Source organism: Eschrichtius robustus, chromosome X (assembly GCF_028021215.1).
Source record: "Eschrichtius robustus isolate mEscRob2 chromosome X, mEscRob2.pri, whole genome shotgun sequence".
NCBI lineage: Eukaryota > Metazoa > Chordata > Mammalia > Artiodactyla > Eschrichtiidae > Eschrichtius > Eschrichtius robustus.
This window is the reverse complement of record NC_090845.1, coordinates 134,229,691-134,250,240: the sequence shown is the minus strand read 5'-3', so window position 1 is coordinate 134,250,240 and position 20,550 is coordinate 134,229,691. Positions and strand designations below refer to the sequence as shown.

At 63.0% G+C, this 20,550-nt stretch overlaps 1 protein-coding gene across 17 annotated transcripts in view; it reads right to left on the bottom strand.

Moving 5' to 3' along the window:
• Positions 1–18,290, bottom strand: part of ATP2B3 (ATPase plasma membrane Ca2+ transporting 3) — a 41,594-nt gene extending 23,304 nt beyond the window's left edge. For 3 of the 17 annotated variants that reach the window (XM_068532513.1, XM_068532516.1, XM_068532520.1), the window contains exons 1-11: positions 18,083–18,290; positions 14,033–14,230; positions 13,593–13,850; positions 13,032–13,157; positions 12,761–12,907; positions 9,635–9,676; positions 7,964–8,128; positions 7,385–7,599; positions 6,484–6,726; positions 5,870–6,111; positions 3,334–3,568 (exon numbers count right to left, since the gene is read on the bottom strand). In XM_068532513.1, coding sequence (XP_068388614.1) covers positions 3,334–3,568; positions 5,870–6,111; positions 6,484–6,726; positions 7,385–7,599; positions 7,964–8,128; positions 9,635–9,676; positions 12,761–12,907; positions 13,032–13,157; positions 13,593–13,850; positions 14,033–14,230; positions 18,083–18,290 — 2,079 coding nt within the window. Of the gene's footprint in view, positions 1–3,333; positions 3,569–5,869; positions 6,112–6,483; positions 6,727–7,384; positions 7,600–7,963; positions 8,129–9,634; positions 9,709–12,726; positions 12,908–13,031; positions 13,158–13,592; positions 13,851–14,032; positions 14,231–18,082 lie in introns of all 17 variants that reach the window. The other 14 variants (XM_068532512.1, XM_068532515.1, XM_068532517.1 and 11 more) reach the window with 10 other exon arrangements.
• Between the last annotated feature and the right edge of the window lie 2,260 nt (positions 18,291–20,550).

Here is a 20,550-nt window from a genome sequence, read left to right as displayed (position 1 = left end):
ATGCTGGTGGCCCCTGAAGCCAGGGGGTGGAGGCTGTGATCTTAGCCAGGGAGAGAGTGGGAAGAGGAGGGGGACCCAGGGCCCAGCCAGAGGGGGTCCCACTTCAGGGCTGGGACAGAATGACCTTATGATCCCTGCGGCAAATACGGCCAAGCGGCCGAGAAGGCCCAGCCCCGGGAAGGGGGCTTGCATCCCGCACCCCCAATAATGCGTCTCCTCACTCTCAGCCTCAGGGACGCTTTCTGCTCTTTGGGGATCCTTGAGAGCTAGAGGATGAGCTGCGGGGAGATACCTCCCCTTCCAGCAAGCTCCCCGCCCCCCGCCCCCCCCCACCCCACCCCCCTCTGACGCGTCTGGGAGCAGCCCCTCTGCTGCCACCAAGTGGCCGTGATGAGCCTGAGCCCGGGGAGCCCCGGATCCAGCCTCTGCTGGTCTCCCCCGTGTGGGCTCAGCCCAGGCCCGGCTCTGTCTCTGGTCTGAAAGGCGCTTGGCCTCCCAGCCAGGTGGCAGGAAGCTCCCTCCGTCTGCAGGCGCCCTCTCCCTCATCAGATGACTGTCCTTCCTCGCCTGCCTCCCTGCTGTCCCACTGGGCCCAGCCGTGGTCCCTGCCTGATGGCTGAGGCCCGACAGCACAGCAGGCAGCCAGGTGTCTGCAGGAGCCCCCAGGCCCCTCTGGCATAAGTACAGCCTGCCTACGGGGTCCATCCAGCACCCCAGGGCAGAGACACCCCCCTGCCAGGCCCTCCTCGGGCTGCAGCCGTCCCAGGCCCCCAGGCATCCTGGCAAGTTTAAAAGCACCCTATCGGCCTTCCCGCCTGCCGTCAGCCCCTGAGGCTCCCCTGGGCCCTCGGGGCACCCTCCTTGGCCACCGCGTGGCTGGCTGGTCCCTGTGGGGTTCTGCCTCGCTTCCCCACCTGCTGCCCAGCCTCTCACTCAGCCACTCTCCAGCCAGAGAGGAGCTAGCCTGTCCCCTGGGCCCTTTTACCAAGGCCGTTTCTGGATCTTAAACGAGCTGCCCATTGCCTGGCCTTGACGGCTCTCTCACCCTGTGCTTCTACCCGCCGGGGCAGCCACTGAGGCTGAGCCTTCATGGTGACCTTCAGGGAACTTTTATCCATGTTTTTTCTAAGATGAAAACGTATAAAAACAATAATATCCCTCTCTGAGAAGAGCACTGACCAGGGTAAGGGCTGGGCCTCACCCCGCCTACGTGCAGCCCTTCAGGACTGTTCCATCTAGACCCCCCTCCAGCCCCCAGTCTAGCCTCATTGGCGCTTCTGTAAATGAGCCGCCGTGGGCCAGAAGGTGGCCTCTGCAGCTCTGTCTTGGAGATCTACAAATACATCTCAGGCCTCCAACTTTACATCGATGACTAGAGCTTCAGTTTGCAACAAATATTTATGCCGGAAATGAGGGGAAGCTTGCAGGGCTCCTTGGCCCAGGGGGTCAGGCAAGAAGGGCTCCCCGTGCAGTGCGGCTGCCAGCCGCTTCACACCTCACACCCCTTCATCCGGGCCGAGGGCAGAGCTGGAAGGGCTGGGCGGGTTGGGTATGACGCTGTTGAAATGAACGTGGCCAGGGCCCTGGGAGTCCGTGAATGTCGCCTTCCTGGGTCTGTGAGACATTCCAACAGGAGCTCTGGCTTTCCGGCGGCTTCACTCAGCCCCAGTTATCTGGATGGAACAGTCTAGAGCTGCTACTGTCGACACCTCCCAAGGAGTAAGGAGAGAACGGCCGTCACCCTGGAGCGGCCACCCGGGGGCCGGCGGCGGCGAATGGCTCTGTGCAGACCGGGAGGCCGTCGGGTCTATGCAAGGGCCACACGGCTTTAGGATCGGCTCGCCGTATGGACACAGCCTTCCTCCGCGCCTCAGCTTCTCCGTGGTCCGGCGAAGGGAAAGGCCCAGTCCCTGCGTCCCTGGAGGTAGCCCCGCCGCCCTCAGCGGCATCCTGTGCCCCTGCTGTCTCAGGCAGCTCCTCTCCCCACCTGCCTTCTCCGGGCCCACTCCTCGGCTCGAAGTCTCCCCCCTTGCCTCTGCCACCACCCGCTGCCTCCCGGGGCCAACTCCGCGTGCCCCCTCTCTGCACACGATGGTCCCCATCTCCTTGGAAATCGGGGACACGCTGTCGCTGATGACCCCTGACTTCTGAATGGAGGGTCTGTGGTGACTGACCCTGTACATGAACGCCTGTCTCCCGAGGGAGAGCTGAGGGCAGCCCGTGCACACACATGTTTTCAGGCTAATTGGCAGGATCAAGGTGCCCGTGCTTCTGACACGAGGTGGGCGCCACTGGAGAGGCCCTGGGAGAGAGAGGGTCCTTCCCTGCCTCACAACCTGCACCCTCCGTGCCTTGCGCACTCTCTCTGGGGCCTGGTGGCCTGCAGCTGCCGCCAGCACCCCGCTCCAGGGCCAGCCTGGCAGGCTCCCTCCCTCGGAGGTCTCGCATCTTGAAGGACCAACACCATCTCCATTGCTCTTCCTCTCTGCACCCTGACCAACTTCTGCCCCGTTGCTCTGTTCCCTGTTCAGCGAAGCTCTGGGTGAAGTTGTCTCCACACGCTGGCTCCCCTGCTCAGCCACACGGTCCTCACGGTCTCCCCTCCCTGCCTGGCCCCTTCCTTGGAGTCTCCTTCGCAGGCTCCCCCCACCTCTGCTCGGCTGCACCCACGACCATCACTCATGAAAAGACGCTTCTGGAGAATGTCTCTCTGGCCAGGACCTAACCACGTGACATCTCCATGGGGATGTCCCGAACCTCACTCGGCCCCAACCAAACCCTCGACTGAGAACTGCCCTCCCCTCCCCCAGCCCCCCAAACACTATCTACCCAGTCCTTGGAACCAGAGCCCTGGGAGCTGTCCCCGGCTCCTCCCTCTCCCTCACCAACCCCTCTGGTCCATCAGTCCTGCGGGCGTTGGCAGCCGTCGAGGCTCTAACTGCCGCCCTCTCTTACCTGGCAGAGGCCAAGCAGGAGGGGGCCTTCCAGACGGCAGGACCGAGCCTCCTGAAGGGTGCAAGGGCAAGAGGACAAGGGTGGGGGTCCAGTGTGCCGGGGAAGGTCTGATCTGGGGCATGATGGCCATGCCCCTGGAGGACCCCGAGGCTCTGCCATCGCCCACCCTCCCCGGTTGGTCCAGCTCTGGCGGGCTGCCGTTTGTTCTGCCTAGAAAGTCTGGCAGGGAGTGGCGCGACGGCCAGGAGGGCAGGAGAAAGGGGCGGTTCCCTCCTTGCATTTATGTCCAAAGGCCTCACCACCGAGGCCAGATGCGAAGAAGGGTGGCCCCTCCACCCGTCCCGACAAGCCGGCAGCTCACAGAGGGGCTCTGGCTACCTCGGGCCGCACGGGATCCTCGATGCCCACAACGGCTATGCAGGTGAGGTCGCCCACGACCTCGTTCTCGTCGTCCCAGTCGGGCTCCTGGGCAGCGGAGAAGTCCCGGTAGGCGATGCAGATGGTGCGGAGCCCATTGCAGGCCATCGGCTCGATGACCTTCTTCACCATGTCGTCCCGGTCCCGGGGGCGAAAGCTGCGCGGTTCCCCATTGCTGTTTAAGATGTTGGTGCACCTGGGGCGGACGGAACAAGAGGAGCCAGCGCCGTGAGGCAGGGGAGCCAGGCCTCCGGCTGAGCCCTCCATGTGATGCAGTAGAGGGCTTCCCCAGAAGGGAGGCGCTGCGCGGCCTAACAGTGTACCCCCTCCGTGTTCTTCCCAGAACCTTAGAATGTGACCTTATTTGGAAAGAGGGTTGTCGCAAAGTTAAGATGAGGTCCCAGTGGAGGAGCTTGGGCCTTCAGTCCAATGCCTGCTGTCCTTATAAAAAGAGAAGCGGACACCTCGAGACACAGACACAGGGACAAGGCTGTGTGACGATGGCGGCAGAGATTGGAGAGATGCAGGTACAAACCGAGGGAGGCCAAGGTGGCCAGCCGCCCCCGGCAGCTGGGACAGACAAGGGAGGACCCTCCCTTGGAGGCCTTGGGGGGAGGGCGACCCCACCCACGCCTTGATTGAGGACTTCTGGCCTCCAGCACTGGGAGAAAATAGATCTTTGTTGTTCTAAGCCACCAGGATGATGGTACTTTGTTTCCACAGCTCCGCACAGACTCGATGGGAGTTGGGGGGCTGTCACTCTTGCCCCGTTGCGCTTTAGGGAGAGAGGTGGGACATCAGCAAAAACCGAATGCCACAGAGCAGGGCCACGACAAGGCAGCGACCACAGAAGGGCTGGGATGGGGAGGGCTGGCAGGATTCAGGTGCAGAAAAGGAAGGAGCAAAGGAAACACGGGCCCCAGAGGCCGGCATGGCAGACGGACAAATGGGGGCCCCGAGCAGACTGGTGAGGAAGGAAAGAAGCCGGCTGTGGAGGCCAGGGGAGGGGCCCAGAGGTCCTGCTCGGGACTCTGTCCTGAAGGCCCCAGAAAGCTGGGGGTGAGCACTGAGGCACAGTCAGGCCAAGTCTTAGGAGGGTGCGTGGGCGCTGCAGAGGCCAAGGCCAAGGGGAGGTGTGAACGCCGAGCGGGTGCGGGGCATGGTGCACTTGGAGGCAGAGCTGTGTGCCGCCCACCTCAGTTTCCCTAACAGCTCTGTTGAGATACAATTCACACAGCACACGACTCACCCGCTTAAAATGTCCCGTGCAATGGCTTTTAGTATATTCACAGTCGTGCTACCATCACCACAGTCAACCTGAGAACATTTTCACCACCTCTAAAAGGAACCCCGCACAAGCGACAAAAGAGAGAAAGAGATAAACTGGACTTCACAATTGAAAGACATTTGCGCATCCAAGGACAAATCAAGACAGCAAAAATCTATCAAGGGAGTGAAAAGATGGCAGCCCACAGAATGGGAGAAAATACTTCAAAACCAGATATGTGTTAAGAATCTAATATTCAGAACATATAGAAATTCTTACAGCTCAACGATCAAATGACAAAGAATTCACATCCAAGATGGGCAAGGGCTGGAATAGATATTCCTCCAGAGAAGACAAACAAATGGCCAATAAGCACATGAAAAGGTGCCAATATCACTAGTCATCAGCAAAATGCAGATCAAAACCACCATGAGATCCCGATGGCTATAACAACAACAACAACAACAACAATAATAATAATCAGGTAATAACACGTTGGTGAGGATGAGAAGCTGGAACTCTCATGCACTGCTAATGGGGAAGTAAAGTGGGGCAGCCCCTGTGGAAAACAGTTTGGCGTTTTGTCAAAAAAGGAAACATGGAATTACCATATGACCTGGAGATTTCACTCCCAGGAATATACTCAAGAGAATTGAAAACACACGTTCAAGCAGAAACTCGTACACGACCATTCAAAGCAGCATGATTCACAGTAGCCAAAGGTGGAAACAACCCAAGTGTCTGTCGATGGGTGACTGGATAAGCAGATGTGGTCTACCTCCGCAATGGAGTATTATTCAGCCGTAAAAGGGAATGAAGCACTGATATGGGCTACAACTTGGATGAACCTTAAAAACCTTAGGCTCAGTGAAAGAAGCCAGGTGCAAAAGGCCACATACTATATGATTCCATTTATATGAAATGTCCAGAATAGGTAAATCCGCAGGGACAGAAAGCAGATTAGTGGCTGCCAGGAGCTAGGGGGAGGGGGATGGGAGTGCCTGTGCAATGGGCACAGGGTTTCCTTTGGGGTGATGAGCTTGTTCTGGGATTGGGCGGTGGTGATGGCGCACAACCGTGCGAATGCACTTAATGCCACTCAGCTGTCCACTTTAAAGCGATTAAAAGGGCCAATTTTATGCTATGTCTACTTTACCGCAATAATACAACCAGAAACGCCGTACGCTTTAGCTAGCCCCAGCCCCAGGCTGGGTCCTGCTGCCCACTCACTTTTTCAGCAGGATCTCCGAGGCGCCCTTGCTGAAGAGGCGGAAGCCGCCGTCGGGCGTGCGTATGACTGTGCTCATGGACTTGCGGACCGAGTTGAAGGTGTACACTTTGTAAAGCTTATCTTCCGGAATCTGCTCCCGCACGGGCTGGAAGTCCCGGTTCAGGTCCAGGACGAAGCCCAACAGAGCGCACTCCGTCTTGTTGCCCACTTGGCGCGGGAGGGCGCCTTCCTTCTCTGGAGGCTGCGAGGTGAGGAGAGCCAGCATGGCCCTGGAGGCCCAAGGCCACCCTCCTTACTGTCCCCGGGCCCCAGCCCAGTCTCGGCCGCCACGTCTTTCAGGTGTGGCGCAGGGAGCCAAGGAGGGCCTCCAGTACGGACTAGATGGGCAGGTTTTCCATGATTCACTGGGCCGGGAAGGGCTTCCAGAACCTGCAGGCCCCGCCCAGTGTCCGGGGACGAGGAGGGAGACCAGCACCCTAGAAATGATTGTGGCTCGGCTCAAAAGTCCTTAAGAGAGCCTGGCAAGCCCCTGGTGACAGCCCATGCCACAGCCGGGCCGGGCTCCCTCCCCTCATCCTACCCCCGCCTTGGCCTGCCCTTGCTCCCAGCTCACTAGTATTTTGGTGGTGTAGGCACTGTTGATGGAGATGGCGTGGACCAGGAGGTCGAGGATCTTGGGGGTCAGGACGCTGGGGGCCGGAACCTCTTTGTAGTGGGTGTCCCCGAGGTAGGACTGCACCACGGTCATGCGGTTGGTGGTGAGCGTGCCCGTCTTGTCCGAGCAGATGGCCGTGGCATTGCCCATGGTCTCACAGGCGTCCAGGTGGCGGACCAGGTTGTTGTCCCTCATCATTTTCTGTAAAGGGCACAGATGGAGGCTTGGGTAGCCAGCTGTCCTCGCGGGGTGGGGGAGCAGGAGGTAATCAGCACAACGGCATGTATGATTCTGCTCCGCCCACCAGCTTTCCTCGCGGCACTAACAGCCCGGGACCTGGGGCAGCAGGTGCACAGCTCAGATGGCGGTGGGGTGGTGGTCAAACCGAGGCAGCGGGCCTGTGAGACGTAAGGACTCTCATCAGACAGGCCGAGCAGTTGACTCTGGGTGGCCACTCTCCCTGGAGCTCAGCTGGAGCCTCCCTGCTGCCCAGAGCCCCCTCTCGGGTCACTGGCAGGCCCTGTGGCTCCCCTGCCCACCCTGATCTCTGCCCTGCCCACTGTCTCCCAGTGGTCCCCCTTTCCTCCTGCCCCCACCTCAACTCCCTGGCCCCTCGGCGACCCTGCCCACATCCTGCAGATGCTAGCTCGTCACACCCCCCTGCCCAGGAAGCCAGGTGCGCAAGGATGTGCAAGTCCAGCTCTGCGCCCCTGCTCGGCCTCCCGTTCTTCGCCTGAGCAATCCCAAACTTCATCCAGTCCTTGCTTCGTCCAAGTTGCTTAATGGCTTTGCACCCCAAGTTCTGGGTCTGCACCCTGGTATCACGGAATTCTTATTCCTGTTGTGTTTATTTTATTACCTTGACAGAGTAAGCTAAGGAGATGGTGACAGCAAGAGGCAGGCCCTCTGGGACAGCCACAACCAGCACGGTGACACCGATGATGAAGAACTTGACGAAGTACTGCACGTAGACGGGTGTGCACTCTGCCAGCCACGCCCGGCCCTCCACCACGAAGGCCTCGATCACAAAGTACAGGACCAGGATGATGACGGTGATGGCGGACATCACCAGCCCTGCCCAGCCACGTCAGAGGCCACAGAGGGTGGAGGCAGGAAGGGTGGCCGGCAGCGGTGAGGGAGGGAGAGAGCAAGAGGGAAGAGGTAAGGGACGCTGCAGCCACATTCCCTTGACCCCGAGTCGGGGGAGGTGCTCCTTGTCCCCGGCCTTACGGAGTTTTGCAGTCCACGCTCGCCAGAGGGGGCGGAACCAGGCCCTGAAGGCCATCACCTGCTCCTAGCCCGTGCCCTTGCTGCCTGGCCCACACCCCATGTCACATCCCTTTCCCACTTGTTCTCCTTGGTCCGGCCTCGAGTCCAGGAGCCCAGTGTCCCCCCTGCCCGTCGGTGGCCCCTGGGCCGCCCCCTCGGCTGCCCCCACCTGCTTTCCCGATCTGCACAGCCAGTTTGGTGAGCTTTCCCTGAAGGACCGACTTCTCCTTCTTGGGCACGTTGGCTTTCTTCTTTTCCCGCTCCTCCATCTCCCCCCCTTCTGCGCTCTTCAGGGGCTGCATTTCCATGGCAACCGCCCCATCCTGCTTCTTAGCTGCACAAAGAAGAAACCCGCAGCCAAGGTTAGGGGCTGGCGGCTGGGGTGACGGCTACAAGGGGCTTTCACGGAGAAAGATATGCCACACCATCCGAGAGGAAACAGGGGGCTCTGTCCTCTCCCTCCTCTCTCATCAGCCCAGGCCCTCCTGAGGTGGGCAGTGGCTCCAGCGCTGTCCTGGGCAGGACAGAGATGCTTCTCTTGGGGCCTCGCAGGGGAAGGGAGGACAGACACAAGCACTGGTAACTTGGGCACAGACAGCGTGGCCAGTCCTGCAACGCCCCAAATCTCAATACCTGAAAGCAGAGGCCTGGGGCCCACGGAATGTTCCAGAACCCAGAGCTGACTCTTGCCCACTGCTGTCTTAGCCATGTTCCCACTCCCCTCAGGGAGGCCCAGGAATCCCCGCACCCTCCTACCCCGCTCCCCGCTCAGGCTGTCTCTCCTGCCAGCCCTCAGGTGGACACCCCTCCGGGGGACGCCTCGACTTCCGTCGGGGCCCCAGCTCAGCACGTGCGCAGGCCTCAGCCCGCTCCCCGGCTGCCGGCGGGCAAGCCTTGCGCCTTCCTCTCGCATGGGGCCTTCGCTCCTCTCCCCTAGATGCCTCTCCGCCTCCTCTCTGGAACCGGCAGACCTCTCACAGCCCCCTCGGTGGACCCTAATGTGGTGGTGGTGCGTCCCCTGCCCCACGCCCGCCTCTGGCCCGTCCACCACCTCACACACTGCCCTGTGTAATCTTATCCACCTCCCACCGGAGGGGGCACCCAACCCTGCCACTCGTCCTTGTCCCCACCGTGCAGTGTCAGCCGCTCCCTCTTTCTCTGTCTCCCCACCCATCCCTTCTCCCCTTGGCTGCCTGAGACCACTCACCGGTGGCCTCTTCTTTCCACGGCCTCGGGCCACAGCCTCAGCGACTCTCAAGGTCCCACCCCGCTGGGCCTCTACCCCACTGACTGCCACTCCCTGTCCCTGCCCGGGGCCCTGGCCATTGGACTGTCCTCCTGTCCCAAATGCCACCCCAACCCCAGCCGGCCTCTGAACTCCAGTCGTTTGCCTGCGTTCCTGGGTCCCACACTGCACTTGAGTATTGCCCCTGGGTTCACGTCTGTGGATTGTGACCTTCCCGAGGGCCAGGACCATACTTTATGCATCTTTGGATTCCCAGCACCTACAGCCCTTCACCCTGGCTACAGAGCATCGGCACCCACCAGGCATTCTGGCTGAAAGGGGAGCAGGCGTCCAAGGCTCAGCAGAAAGGCAGCTGAACCAGGAAACCCACAGGCCCGAGTAAGTCTCGGGTGAGTCACCCCTCTGGAGCCTCAGTTTCCTCACCAGGAGGCTGGCTCACGGGCCATATTTGCGCACTTCCGGCGGGGTCTGCAGAGCAGCCGCCCCGCCCCACTCACCTGGCCTCCAGGTGCTGCTCCTGCAACCGAGGCGGGCGGCCCCCCCACCCTGCGCCGCACCCTCTGCCACCCATCCTGAGCGCAGGGCGCGCATTACCTTTGGTCTGGCTACTCTCCATCGCCCCATCCTGCTGCTTGCCTACAACGGGAGAGGAACGACAGACACGGAGACTTGAGAACGCCCACGTGGCCTTGGCACACACACGCGCACACGGGACAGCGGGGCACAGACAGTGCAGCCAGTGAGGGCGGTGAGAGGGGCCGGGCGGGGGAAGAGGGTCTGGTCTCCAGCCCTCCAGAGACCCCGCAGGCCAGCCCTGGACAGACCCTGGCTCACGAACGGTCGGCAGCGGGAGGTTTCTGGAAGGGCCGCCACCATGGGTAACGAGAGCTGCCAGGTGTTGGGTCCCAGCTCTGCTGCCTCAAACAGGGCCCCCCAGTCGGGATGGGTGTTCCCCCCAGAACCAGTGCGAGGGGGTGCCTAGATGGTTCCTAAGCCCTGGCGGCCTAGAGATCAGCCTTCTGGGCAGCGCGGCCAGCAGTCAAGTCTGCGTGCGCTTTAGAGGATAAGGGAGCGAGACGAGGAATCGGCTAGCCTCAGGGCACCCACAGCGCTGAAGGGAGCGACAGGGGCATCGGAGGGGCTGGGCCCCAGGCGGAGCTGTGCGGGGACTCCTTCACAGATGTGCTCTGCCCCCGCACAGCCCACAGCTGGGTGCTAGGGACGGGGGCAGGTAAGCGGCGCTGGCTGTGCCGCTGGTTTCTGAGGCCGGGAAGGACTGCAACTCTGGGAGCGCCCAGGAGAGGCCGCAGGTGAGGGGCTCTGAGCTGGGGGTCGGGCTCCGCACCCCAGCTCCTCCTGCCTCACCTGCCCCAGGGCAGCAGCCGGAAGAGCTCTCTGCAGGCCACACACACGCTGCCCTGGATCCAGAGGTGGCCGGCCTGGGACAGGAGGGGCTACTGGGCTGGCTTGTCAGCCGCCACCCAACAGCTCATGTCACTGGGGACCCAAGGACACAGACCGGAGCCCAGGTGGCTCCCAGGCAGCGGGGTCTGCTCTGGGGGTCCCAGGGAGGAGGGAGAGGTCCCCTCCCAGCCCCAGTGGGGTGTCAGTTGGGCCTGTGGGGCATTCCGAGGTGGAGGAGACTTCTGGGGCGGGGCAGGGGAGACACCTGTAGACACACGGTGGGTGACAATACAGCTCAATGAGGGGGTGTCGCCCTGGGGCCGTGGGCACCTTCTGGAGGAGGGAGGGAAGTTTGAGATGAGCACGGTGGGAAGATGAGGGCTGGGCCTGGCCTGAAAAGGGGCAGGAGCCGAGGGAGGGGAAGACGAGGGGAAAGAGGTCAGCCCAAAGAAGAGAAGGGCGACAAGGAGTCAAGGCCAGAAGGCAAGGAACAGGTGGGCGACAGCGGTGCCCCTGATGGACGGATGGAGAGGTGGCGGGGGGGGTTGAGGGGGGATGCTGAGGGCGAGGTGCCACCTTCCAGTCTCTGCAGTGGCCAGGGCCTTGGGCGGAGACGTGGGGGAGGTGAGGGGTCGTAGGTGCCGCTGCCCCCTCCCCGGAGCCTGGCCAGCTCTGCTTCCCCTGCAGGGCCCCCTCGGGTTCCCCTCCTCCAGGGAGCCAGCTGCTGCAGGTGTCTCCTCTGACTCTTAAGTGGCACAGCAAGCGGGGGAGAGGAACCGGGGCTGGGGGAGACCCAGGGGGGGTTCTGGAGGGGTCTTGTCAAGGTCGAAGAGAAGGGGCCTAGGACCGAGTCCTGAAGGACGGTGACATTTAAGGGACCTAGCGGGAGGGGAAGAGCCTGGGAAGGAATGTGGGAGAGGCGTCCTGCCAAGCAGCCACCAAGGACTCCAGTCCAGCCCAGACGAGGCCCGGGGCCTGCCTACCCACCCACTTGCCCTCCTGTGGGCCCCAGGGCGCTGACTGTGGCGAGACACCGGGCTGAGCCCTGCAGGGAGGGGCGCCTGGTGTGGCCAAGGTGGCCGAAGGTCCGCCGGTGCCCGCTGGCTGTGGGGGGGGGGGCCTGGTGGCCCAGGAGCAGGGAGGAGCCCAGGAAGGGAAGCCAGGCCCCGGCTGCCAGGAGACGGTGCCCGTGGAGCTTCTAGGCAGCAGCGGCTCATCCACTTCCTCCCTCACGTGCCCAGGTCTGGGGACACTAGTGCGTCTTTCCTTACGCTGACCTGTCCCCACGTTACTGGGCTGGGCAGACCGATCCCGCCTGCACTCCAGGCCCAGCAGCCTTGACTGGCTGAGGTGGAGCTGGTGACCCGCACGCCCTGTCCCCAGGGCCCTGGCTGCAGGCTTCTGGCACACGGTCTCCCCGTACTCATGTGTGTCTTTGTACTTCTAGTGGGCCCAGGTGGCTTCACTCAGAGGTGGGGTGCACATCTAGAAAACGTCATTCCTTACCTGGTTTGATGGCAGGAGTGGCCTGAGGGGAGACCCAGGTCAGAGCAAGGTGAGTTGTGAGCAGAGGCAGGCCTGAGTCGTGGAAGGGACCGGGGTCCTGACTCGGATGGGGGCGGGGGGGGGGCGATGCTGGGGGAGCTCCAGAGATTTGTGAGCCCTGTTCTGAGGAGCGGAGGGGGCACCAGCCATGCCTGGGGCTCGGGACGCTGGCAAGAGGAGGCAGCTGGGTAGCCATGTGCCAGGGAGGCCAGGGTGAATACAGAGCTGGGCTCTCAGAAGACATCTGTCCCTCGACACTGCTTCCCTTAGGGTGAGGGCCCTGGCCCCATCTCAGCTTCCTCTGGCCCTGGGTGTCCTTTGGGGTGTCTAGTCCTTTCTGCTTGGGAGCCCTCCACCCTTGGCTGTGTGGCCTGTGTTTCGCTAGCTGCCACGTCGGCCTGGGGCCCTCAGTGCCCCACCATGTGGGCTGAACACCTGGGGACACCTGTCCCTCCAGCCCCATTCCTACCCAGGCAGGGCACTGCCCCAACCCTGGCACACACGCCGCCAAAGCCTTAGGGGAAGAGCCATCTGAGGGAAACGGCCTCACACAAAACTGGGGGGCCCCCAACCTGCTGGCTCTGGGGCAAAGACCCCGGAAGGGGGGTCTCCAAAAGGAACCAGGAGACAGGGTATGGCCTCCCACCCCCTGAGGGCCGGTTCTCCCCAGTGCCAGAGCCAGGGACTGGGCCAGCAAGGGGCCGTCACCAGGCAGGCGCGGAAGAGAGCGCGGCGACACACGAGGGCCAGCAGCCTGGCGGCGCTGGGAACTGCAGGGTGCTGTTGCCTTACCTTTCTTATCCTTCTTCTCTTCCTCCTCTCCACCAGCCCCAAGCAAGGTAAAGATGATGCCTGTCTGGGAGTTCACACCAACGGCTGTCACCACCATTCTTCCAGAACCTTCCATGACGTGAGTGCCTGGCACAGCAACACACGGAGACTGAGACAGAGATCTGCACCGCTGGGTGGGAGGCATGCCCAGCACCTACAGGTTTTGTCCTGGGCATTCCAGGAGTAGGGACTCCGGTCCTGCTGGGCTCACCTGACAGCAGCATGGGGTCTTTGTCTGCCGACTTGCGCACGTGGTCCGACTCGCCCGTCAGGGAGCTCTCGTCAATCTTGAGGTCATTGCCCTGGATGAGCACGCCATCGGCGGGCAGCAGGTCTCCTAAGGCCGGCCAGGTGGCCAGAACCACAGACCATGCGTCCAGGAGGCCTTCCTCCATGCCGCCTCCCATCTCCCCCAGAGGAGGTCCTGTCGGGTGTGCGGCCCTCTTCCTTTGGTCTCCTGCTTTCTGGGGGTACCCACCCACTCCTAGCCCTGTCATCCATCTTCCAGGAAAGGGGGCCCACAGGAGCGCCCTGCCGTGCTGGGGAGGCCCTCGACAGGCTGTGGGGACAGCCTGCTCCGGGGGTGCTGAAGCCGCTGACACTCCCGTCTTCGCCGGGCCTCCTGCCCGAGCTCCCCGCCTCCAGCCTCCCACCCCGCGTGCTCCCCGGGGAAGGCCTGCACTGGGGGTGCAGGCACGCCCCTCCGCTCCACCCTGCCCCTGAAACGGGAGCTGAGCTCCTTCACAGCATGGGTGGCGATGGGCGCGCTCACCATACTTGACCTGGGCGATGTCCCCTACCACCAGCGCAGCCACAGGGACCTGGAGGAGCTGCCCGTTCCGGATGACGGTGAACTTCTGCTCCTGTTCGATGCGGCTCTGCAGGCCCCGGAACTGCTTCTCCTTGCTCCAGTCGTTGAAGGCCGTGACCAAGACCACGCAGATGACAGACAGCAGGATGGCGGCCCCCTCAATCCAGCCCGCCTCGGCCTCCCCTTCGTCTTCTGCCCCAGCCGACACATTCCCACACGCTGTGCCCGAGGACAGAAGGGGAGGGCAGAGGAGGCAGAGAAGTCCCTCCACCAGCTCCTTCCTCCCTCCGTCATCTCAGCTTCTATCCCTCCCCTCCTGCCAGCACCTCTGCGCTGCCACCCACGTCCCGCCCCCGTCTACCAGGTCCTCCTTCACCGCCCTTCCCAGCCCTGCCCCTCACCTTCGCTCTCCTCTCCGGGTGGCGCATAGAATGAGAGGCCCAGGGATACGATGGCGGCCACCTCCAGGATGATGAGGGTCACATCCTGCAGGGCCTCCCATACCAGCTGTAGGAAGGTCTTGGGCTGCTTGGGAGGGATGAAGTTCTGCCCGTAGATCTGCCTGCGCTTCTCCAAGTCATTTGTGTTGTCGGCCAGGCCTGCGCGGTGCGGGGACGCGGAGCAGAGGCACAGAAGGGGAGGATGGGAAAGGCCAGCCCTGCATCCCCCTGCCCCTTCCCCCGTGCCTGTCTTTCCCTCTAGGCTGAAAGCTCCCAGAAGGCGGGAACTGCACTGGCCTGGCACCTGGAGTCCTTCTGCAAACCCTGGGGGCACGTAGGCGGGAGCGCGTGCAGCCTCTCCAGCTGCCTGGAGGGCACAGGTGCGCCACCACGACCACGCGATAACTCGGAGCCCGAGCACAAGGAAGGGAGGGTGGCCGGTTTACGCAGCGGCTCAGAATCAACACCCACAAAGGGGCCCGCACCAGCTTTTGGAAGCTGGGCCCTGACTTCTCATTCTTGGGACGACCCACTTCCCACCCAGGCCTGCACCAAGGCCGCTGGGTCTCTGCTTCTAGAGCATGAGTCTCCTCAGGCCCATTCCTGAAGGTACCGAAAGCTTCCATGTGGGACTGGTATCCAGGCCACTGCCTCTGAAGGCCAGGCGTCCACTTGGCCATCTTCCCCAGAGGCAGGCAGATGGGATGACACAGTCCCTTGGCCCCGACCTCAGCCCTTGGGATTCTGCTTCCTTCCAGGCCCATCCACGGCCCCCCCACCCCCACCCCCCAAGCCTTTCTGGCTTCTCTGCCCCCAAGTGCCCGGTCCCACACTGACACCTCGTGGACAGTGGCTTGCAGTTCCCAGACCTGAGTAGCTGCAACTCCCCAGGCCTCCAGTGGGGAGGGGCGGGGCAGGGGGTGGGCAACCAGAAGGGCCTGGGTGCCAGCCCTTGGGGTGCCCCCTGACGGCTTGGAAAGCCACACAAGACCCGGTCCCAGATGAGTTGAGAACAAGAAAGTGCTGAGTGTGGTGCAGAGGGGTTGGAAGGAAGGAGGGTGGGTGTGTGCTGGACAGGGAAAGGTGGCTTCTGGGGAGGGGGAGGGGGAGGGGGGAAGGGGGAGGGGGGAAGGGGGGGCCCCTCGGGGTGGAAGGACTGACAAGAGCAAAAGCCCCCAGACGCACCGCCTTGGCACGTCTCCCGAGCTAGGCCATGACCGCACACTGTCCGCCCCACCCAGCAGGAGCCACAGCTGTCTCTGCCCTTCTCCCCCGGCCTCACTGTGCCTGGGCCCGGCCACGGCTCAAGTTTCTGGAGGCTGTGGCCTCCCAGTTGGGCGTCTGGGAGAAGCTCAGGACCTCAGCTCCTAAGGGCTGGGGACCCAGCTGAGGGCCCATGTCCCACTCCCTTGACCTACAGGAGATGTGAAAAGTGGGGTTATTACTAGGAAGGTCCTCGAACCCTGAATCTCCCAGACACCCAGGGTCTCCACTACCCCCACCCTGGGAAAGGGCACTGATCTGGAGGCCCCGAGGACGACAGAGGCCCCCGCACCCTCTGGAGAGCCCATGGGTCCTCGTCACGCCTCAGGAATCTGCATCCTGCCTGCCCTGCCCCCTATGCCCAGCTGGTCCCCACAGGAAGCTGGGCCCTCAGGGCCCCTTCCCCAGGAGCTCCCTCCCTCCCTCCTTCCCTCAGCCTGTCCCTTGGCCTTGGTTTGCCCTTGGTGCAGCAGCAGTGCTTCTCTCTCCCTTGCTCTAGACCAGCCCGAGGCCTTGGCCTTTCTGTGGGTTCAGGGGTCCGGAGAGCTGCTGTTGCCGAAGCGCTTGCTGGGGTGACTGAAGGCAGCTGCAGCCCCTCTGGTTCTGAGCACGCACTGGTCCAGCAGGGCCCCTGAGGTGGCCCAGGTCCTGGGTGCGGGGGCAGTGGCCGGCAGTTGGCATGGACTCAGATGGGCAACCTGCCCAGAGCAGAGGCCAGATGCCATCAGAATTGGATTAGGACCACCTGGGGCAGCTCTCGGCTAATCTGCCCTCTCCTTTCCATGAGTGCCAGTGGAGGCCAAACAGGGGAAGGGCCGGGGCCCAGGTCTCCCCAGCTCGGCCTAAGACCCAGGCTCCCTGGCTTCTGGAATCCTCTTGGATAGGTAAAAAGGCGGAGCCCATTGATGGGCTTGTTGCCAGGAGACCAGGTCCCCTCCTCCAGTAGAGCACGCACCGCCATGGCCTCCTCACCCTCCCCAAAGCACCAGTTTGCTGGCAGCCCAGAGTCTGCCCGCCTTGCCAGGGGGTGTGCATGGGGCCTGGGGCTCAGCTAAGTCGCCCCTCCTGCCAGCTCAGGTCACTGTGTCTGAGCAGGAGCGGGAACGTCCAGGTGAGAACTCCGGGGCCTTGAGGGCTCCCACGGTCGGAGGTGGGAGGGTGGTCCTCGAACCGCTCATTCTTCGGGATGCAGACCAGGCCAGGCTGGGGTCCCTCTGTTGGGGCCACCCACCTGGGCACCCGCCCTTCTTTACGCCCGCCCCTCCACAGGCACCGGGCGAGCGCCAGAGCCTCTGTGGCAGAATCGGGCACGTTCCCAGGGGCCTTGACATTTTAAATATTTAACAAGGCCTGACAGGCAGAGGAAAGAGCTGCCAGCTGAAGCCCATCTGCTTCCTTTTATCTGGGAGAGGCCAGAGCCCTTGTGGCTAAATGGCCCTCTACCCCGGCCTCCCCCCACCCGGCCCCAAGTCCGGGGGCTGGGGGAGGGGATGGGCAAGGAGGAGAGCAGGAGAGAGCTCCTCTGGCCCTGAACCAAGCCATCTGCCCCGATCACACACCCACACCAGGCTGGGTCCCTTTAGAGCACAAAGCAGGAGAGACCCGGGCGGCCCCTCAGAGCTCCTGACCTGGCCGTGTGGGTGCCCCCTCACCCAGCCTCAGGCCCACCTCCTCTGCAGGGGGGGTGGGGGCAGGAGGCATCTCCACTCCCTGTTCCAGCCCAGGTGTCACCTGCACACAGATGGAGCCAGGGAGCAGGAGACAAGGGTGACGGCCAGGGCCCTGGGTGGACAAAGGTGTGATAGCCGAAACAGGAGCTGATGCGATCAACCGGCACTGGCCGGGAACAGGCCTGGCACCAGCAGCCCTGCCGGGGAAGCGGCAGCTGGGCCAGAAATGCTCCGGCCTCTAGAAACTGGGGCCAAGCCTGGCTCCTGGGGATCCTGGCCTCCCAGCAGACCCAGCGGGCAGGACTGGGGAAGGCTGGTGCAGGGCAGGGTAGGGCAGACGTCTGCTCTGGAGCAGGGGAAAAGGGCCACAGGGCAGAGGGGGGGACCAAGGTGGCAATCAGGCCTCCACCCCTAGAACCTTCTAGAGGACACACCCCAGGCTCCCTAGAGGCTCCCTGCAGCAGATCTCAGAGATATACCGTCTCAGATTTGGACCTCTTCAGGACAGCCTGCGCTGGTGTCTCCTCCACTCAGCACTCTACCCGGCCCCCACCCCAAGCCCCTCCCCAGAGGACCGAACCCTACGCCTTTCCTCCTCTTCCTGCCCCCCCCTGACTGCACAGAGGGCCGAGCGTATGGGGAACCGGGGGCACTCGGTCAGGGGCTGCCCCGCTCGTCTCTCGGAAGAGCTGCGGGGGTTTCAGTTTGGGGCCCATCCCGCCAGCACGTGCGATTCCGTGCCCGCTTCTCCCTTCCTCTTCTCTGTCGTTCTGTTTCTATTTTATCCAAAGAAGGGATGCAAGTGGGAACTGCTGATTACGGAGGCACAGGTGCAGGGGGTCAGGTTGCCCCACACGGAGCATGTCCCACTCAGGGGGAAACGGGAGCGCACAGGCACGATCATGGTCACGGTCGTGGTCAGGAGTGCCTCTGGGAAGCTGCTGCAAGCGCACCCAGCCCTTGACGGGGCCTGCCCCCGGGGCTAGGGAACGTCTGCAGGGAGGAGTGAGGGGCGGTGCGGGGCCCTGCATCCCCGGCGCACACGCCGCCCGTGCCAGGGCTCTGCTGGCAGACTTACCCTCCGTGGGTGAGGTCTTCAGCCTCCTGCAGAGCCCGCCCACATCCCCGTAGGTTTCCTGGACTTTCTGCAGCGCCTCGGCCCCTCGGAGCTCCATGAGGGAGCGCAGCTCAGCCAGCGTGCACCCAAAGCCCCCTGCATGGGGGGCCTCCCGCTGCTGCTGGGGTTTGGGGTGGAACTCGATGGAACTGTTGGCCACGTCCCCCATCCTGCCTGGGGCGCGGGAGGGGAGGGTGTCCTCCAAGGTCCCAGCGCCTGGGTGAGGTGCGGCGAGGTGGCGGCAGAGGGAAGTGGCCGCGCACAGACACCTGGGGAGAAGGAGGTGAGACGCCCGGGGGCACGGTTGAGACAAAACCAAGGTCCACTCTCCTGGAACGTTCTCTGCAAATCTGCACTCGGTCTGAGCCATGACTCACTGAGTGCAGAATTCCCCTCCCAGGCCGGGCCAGTGGCCCTCATGCCAGCTCACCGCCCCCGTCCTGCCACCGTAAGCCTGCCTCGTGGGGAAGCAGGCAGCGTCAGAGGCTCCTGGTGGGGACCTGCCGCCGCCAGCACTAGCCAGCCTGGGACGCGGAGGCTCTCACTGCCCCCCAGTGCATCTGGGACCCCACACCGAAGCAGGGGCGACGTGTCAGGATCAAATAGTGGCTGGTCTTGCCCTGGCGCGGTGAGGTTATCTGTGCCTGTGCCCAACCTCGAGCTTTACTCGTCTGCTCCAGCACGCTCCCACGCTTGCCTGATTAAGACTCGCCCGGTGCAGCCGGCATGCTATAAATCCCTGGTGGCAGTGGTCTTCTGGCGCGGCCTCCGCGGCTCAAGGTTTCAGGCCCGGGGCTGTGCAGGGTACCGGGGAGCAGGCCAAGCCATGGACAGAGCCAGCTGGGCACTAGGTCAAGGCTTAGCGTGCAGGGTGTTTCTGCTGCCTTGAGGGGACCTGGGGTCGGGGGCAAGGAAGGAAGCAGGGTGCGGTGGGGAGGGTAAAAGGAAGGGAGAGGGAGAGAGGGAAGGGGAAGGAGGGAGGGAGGAAGAGAGCGGAAGGGGAGGGTGGAGGAGAAAGTGGAAAGCAGCCACAGGTCACTGGTGACTTCTCCGTCACCCTGGCCCACAGCACAGTGCCACCCACTCCCCTCCACACCCCTCTGCCCTCCAGCTGGCAAAGCAAGGAGCTGGGGTCTCCCCAAGTTAACAGCAGCCAGCCAGCTCCCGGCCCACACTGCCTTCCCCCCCGCAGAGCATCATGAAGTTGTCACCCCCTCACTGTCCCCGCACCCCGCCGCCACCACCCCACCTGCCTGAGGAACCTCGGCACCCTGGCCGCCCTGCCTGCCGTCTTCACAGGCTCTGGTGGCGTGGAGCACGGGGGCCTGCTGGGCCGCCCCTTCTCGGGCCCCTGGCTTCTCCTGCTGGTCTTTCCCCGCCTCTCATCCCCAGCTCGTGGCCGTGCACTAAGCTCCCTGGACTGAATCAGTCTCAGCGCACGTGGCCTTGGCCTTCACACCCGGCGGTGAGGCTCAGTCGGGCCCGATCCCTCACCTTTGGGGAAGATCCTGGCTCAGAAGGATCCTCTTGGAAGCAGAACTCGGCCACCAATCCAGGTTTTTGATCTAGAACCGCCCATGGAAACACAGTAACCCAGAGCCTCGTGGCCTCTGCTCTCAGGAGAGCCCTTACCTCTCTGTGAGGCCAGCGGACGCCAGGAGCATGGACGTGCCACAGTCCTCAGGGGATGAGACCAAGGTCTCTGGGAAACGAGGTCCGCTCCCCCATGCCCACAGGCCTCAGGGGGTCTCGGAACATGGTGGAGGCCTCAGTTCCTCTGGACACTGGCCTCACGCTGTCAAGAAAAATCTCACGTACTTAAGGCAGTCCCGCCAGGGAGGTCTGGGAGACAGAGAGGCACCTCAGCAAATGGCCATCCAAAGTGAGCCAGGTTTTAAAAGTTTGGGCACCTAAGTGTTAACTCAGACACTTTCTGCACGGAGCAGCCTTCATTGCCGGAAGATGTGGGAACAAGATGGCAGACACACGAATGCACCGTCCTCTCCCGCTCCCACGCACCTCCCCACCTCCTGTCCCTGCTGTTCACCATCTGACCAATCTTTACTGAGCATCTACTGTATGCCCGTGCTGGCCATCTCTGCTGGGGACAGAGCGGTGGGCAGGACTGAACGGGTCCCCGCACTCTCTGGCCGGGAGATGGGTGCCTAGCAGTTCCCGCTGGTGAGAGAGATGGAGATAACAGCTTCAGAGCAATGGGGGCGCAGTTTCGGCGGGGAGGGAAGAGCGTTCTGATACCAGGAAGGAGGCGGATCCCATGGGGCCACGAGCGGCAGAGGCCACCACCGAGTAGAGGGCTGCTGGGTGACGATGGACTGTAGGGGCAGAAGCCGGGAGACGACGGAGGGGGCTGCAGGAGGGGTGGGGGCAGGGACCCCGGGGGCACGACCGGAGCTCAGGGAACTTGAAGG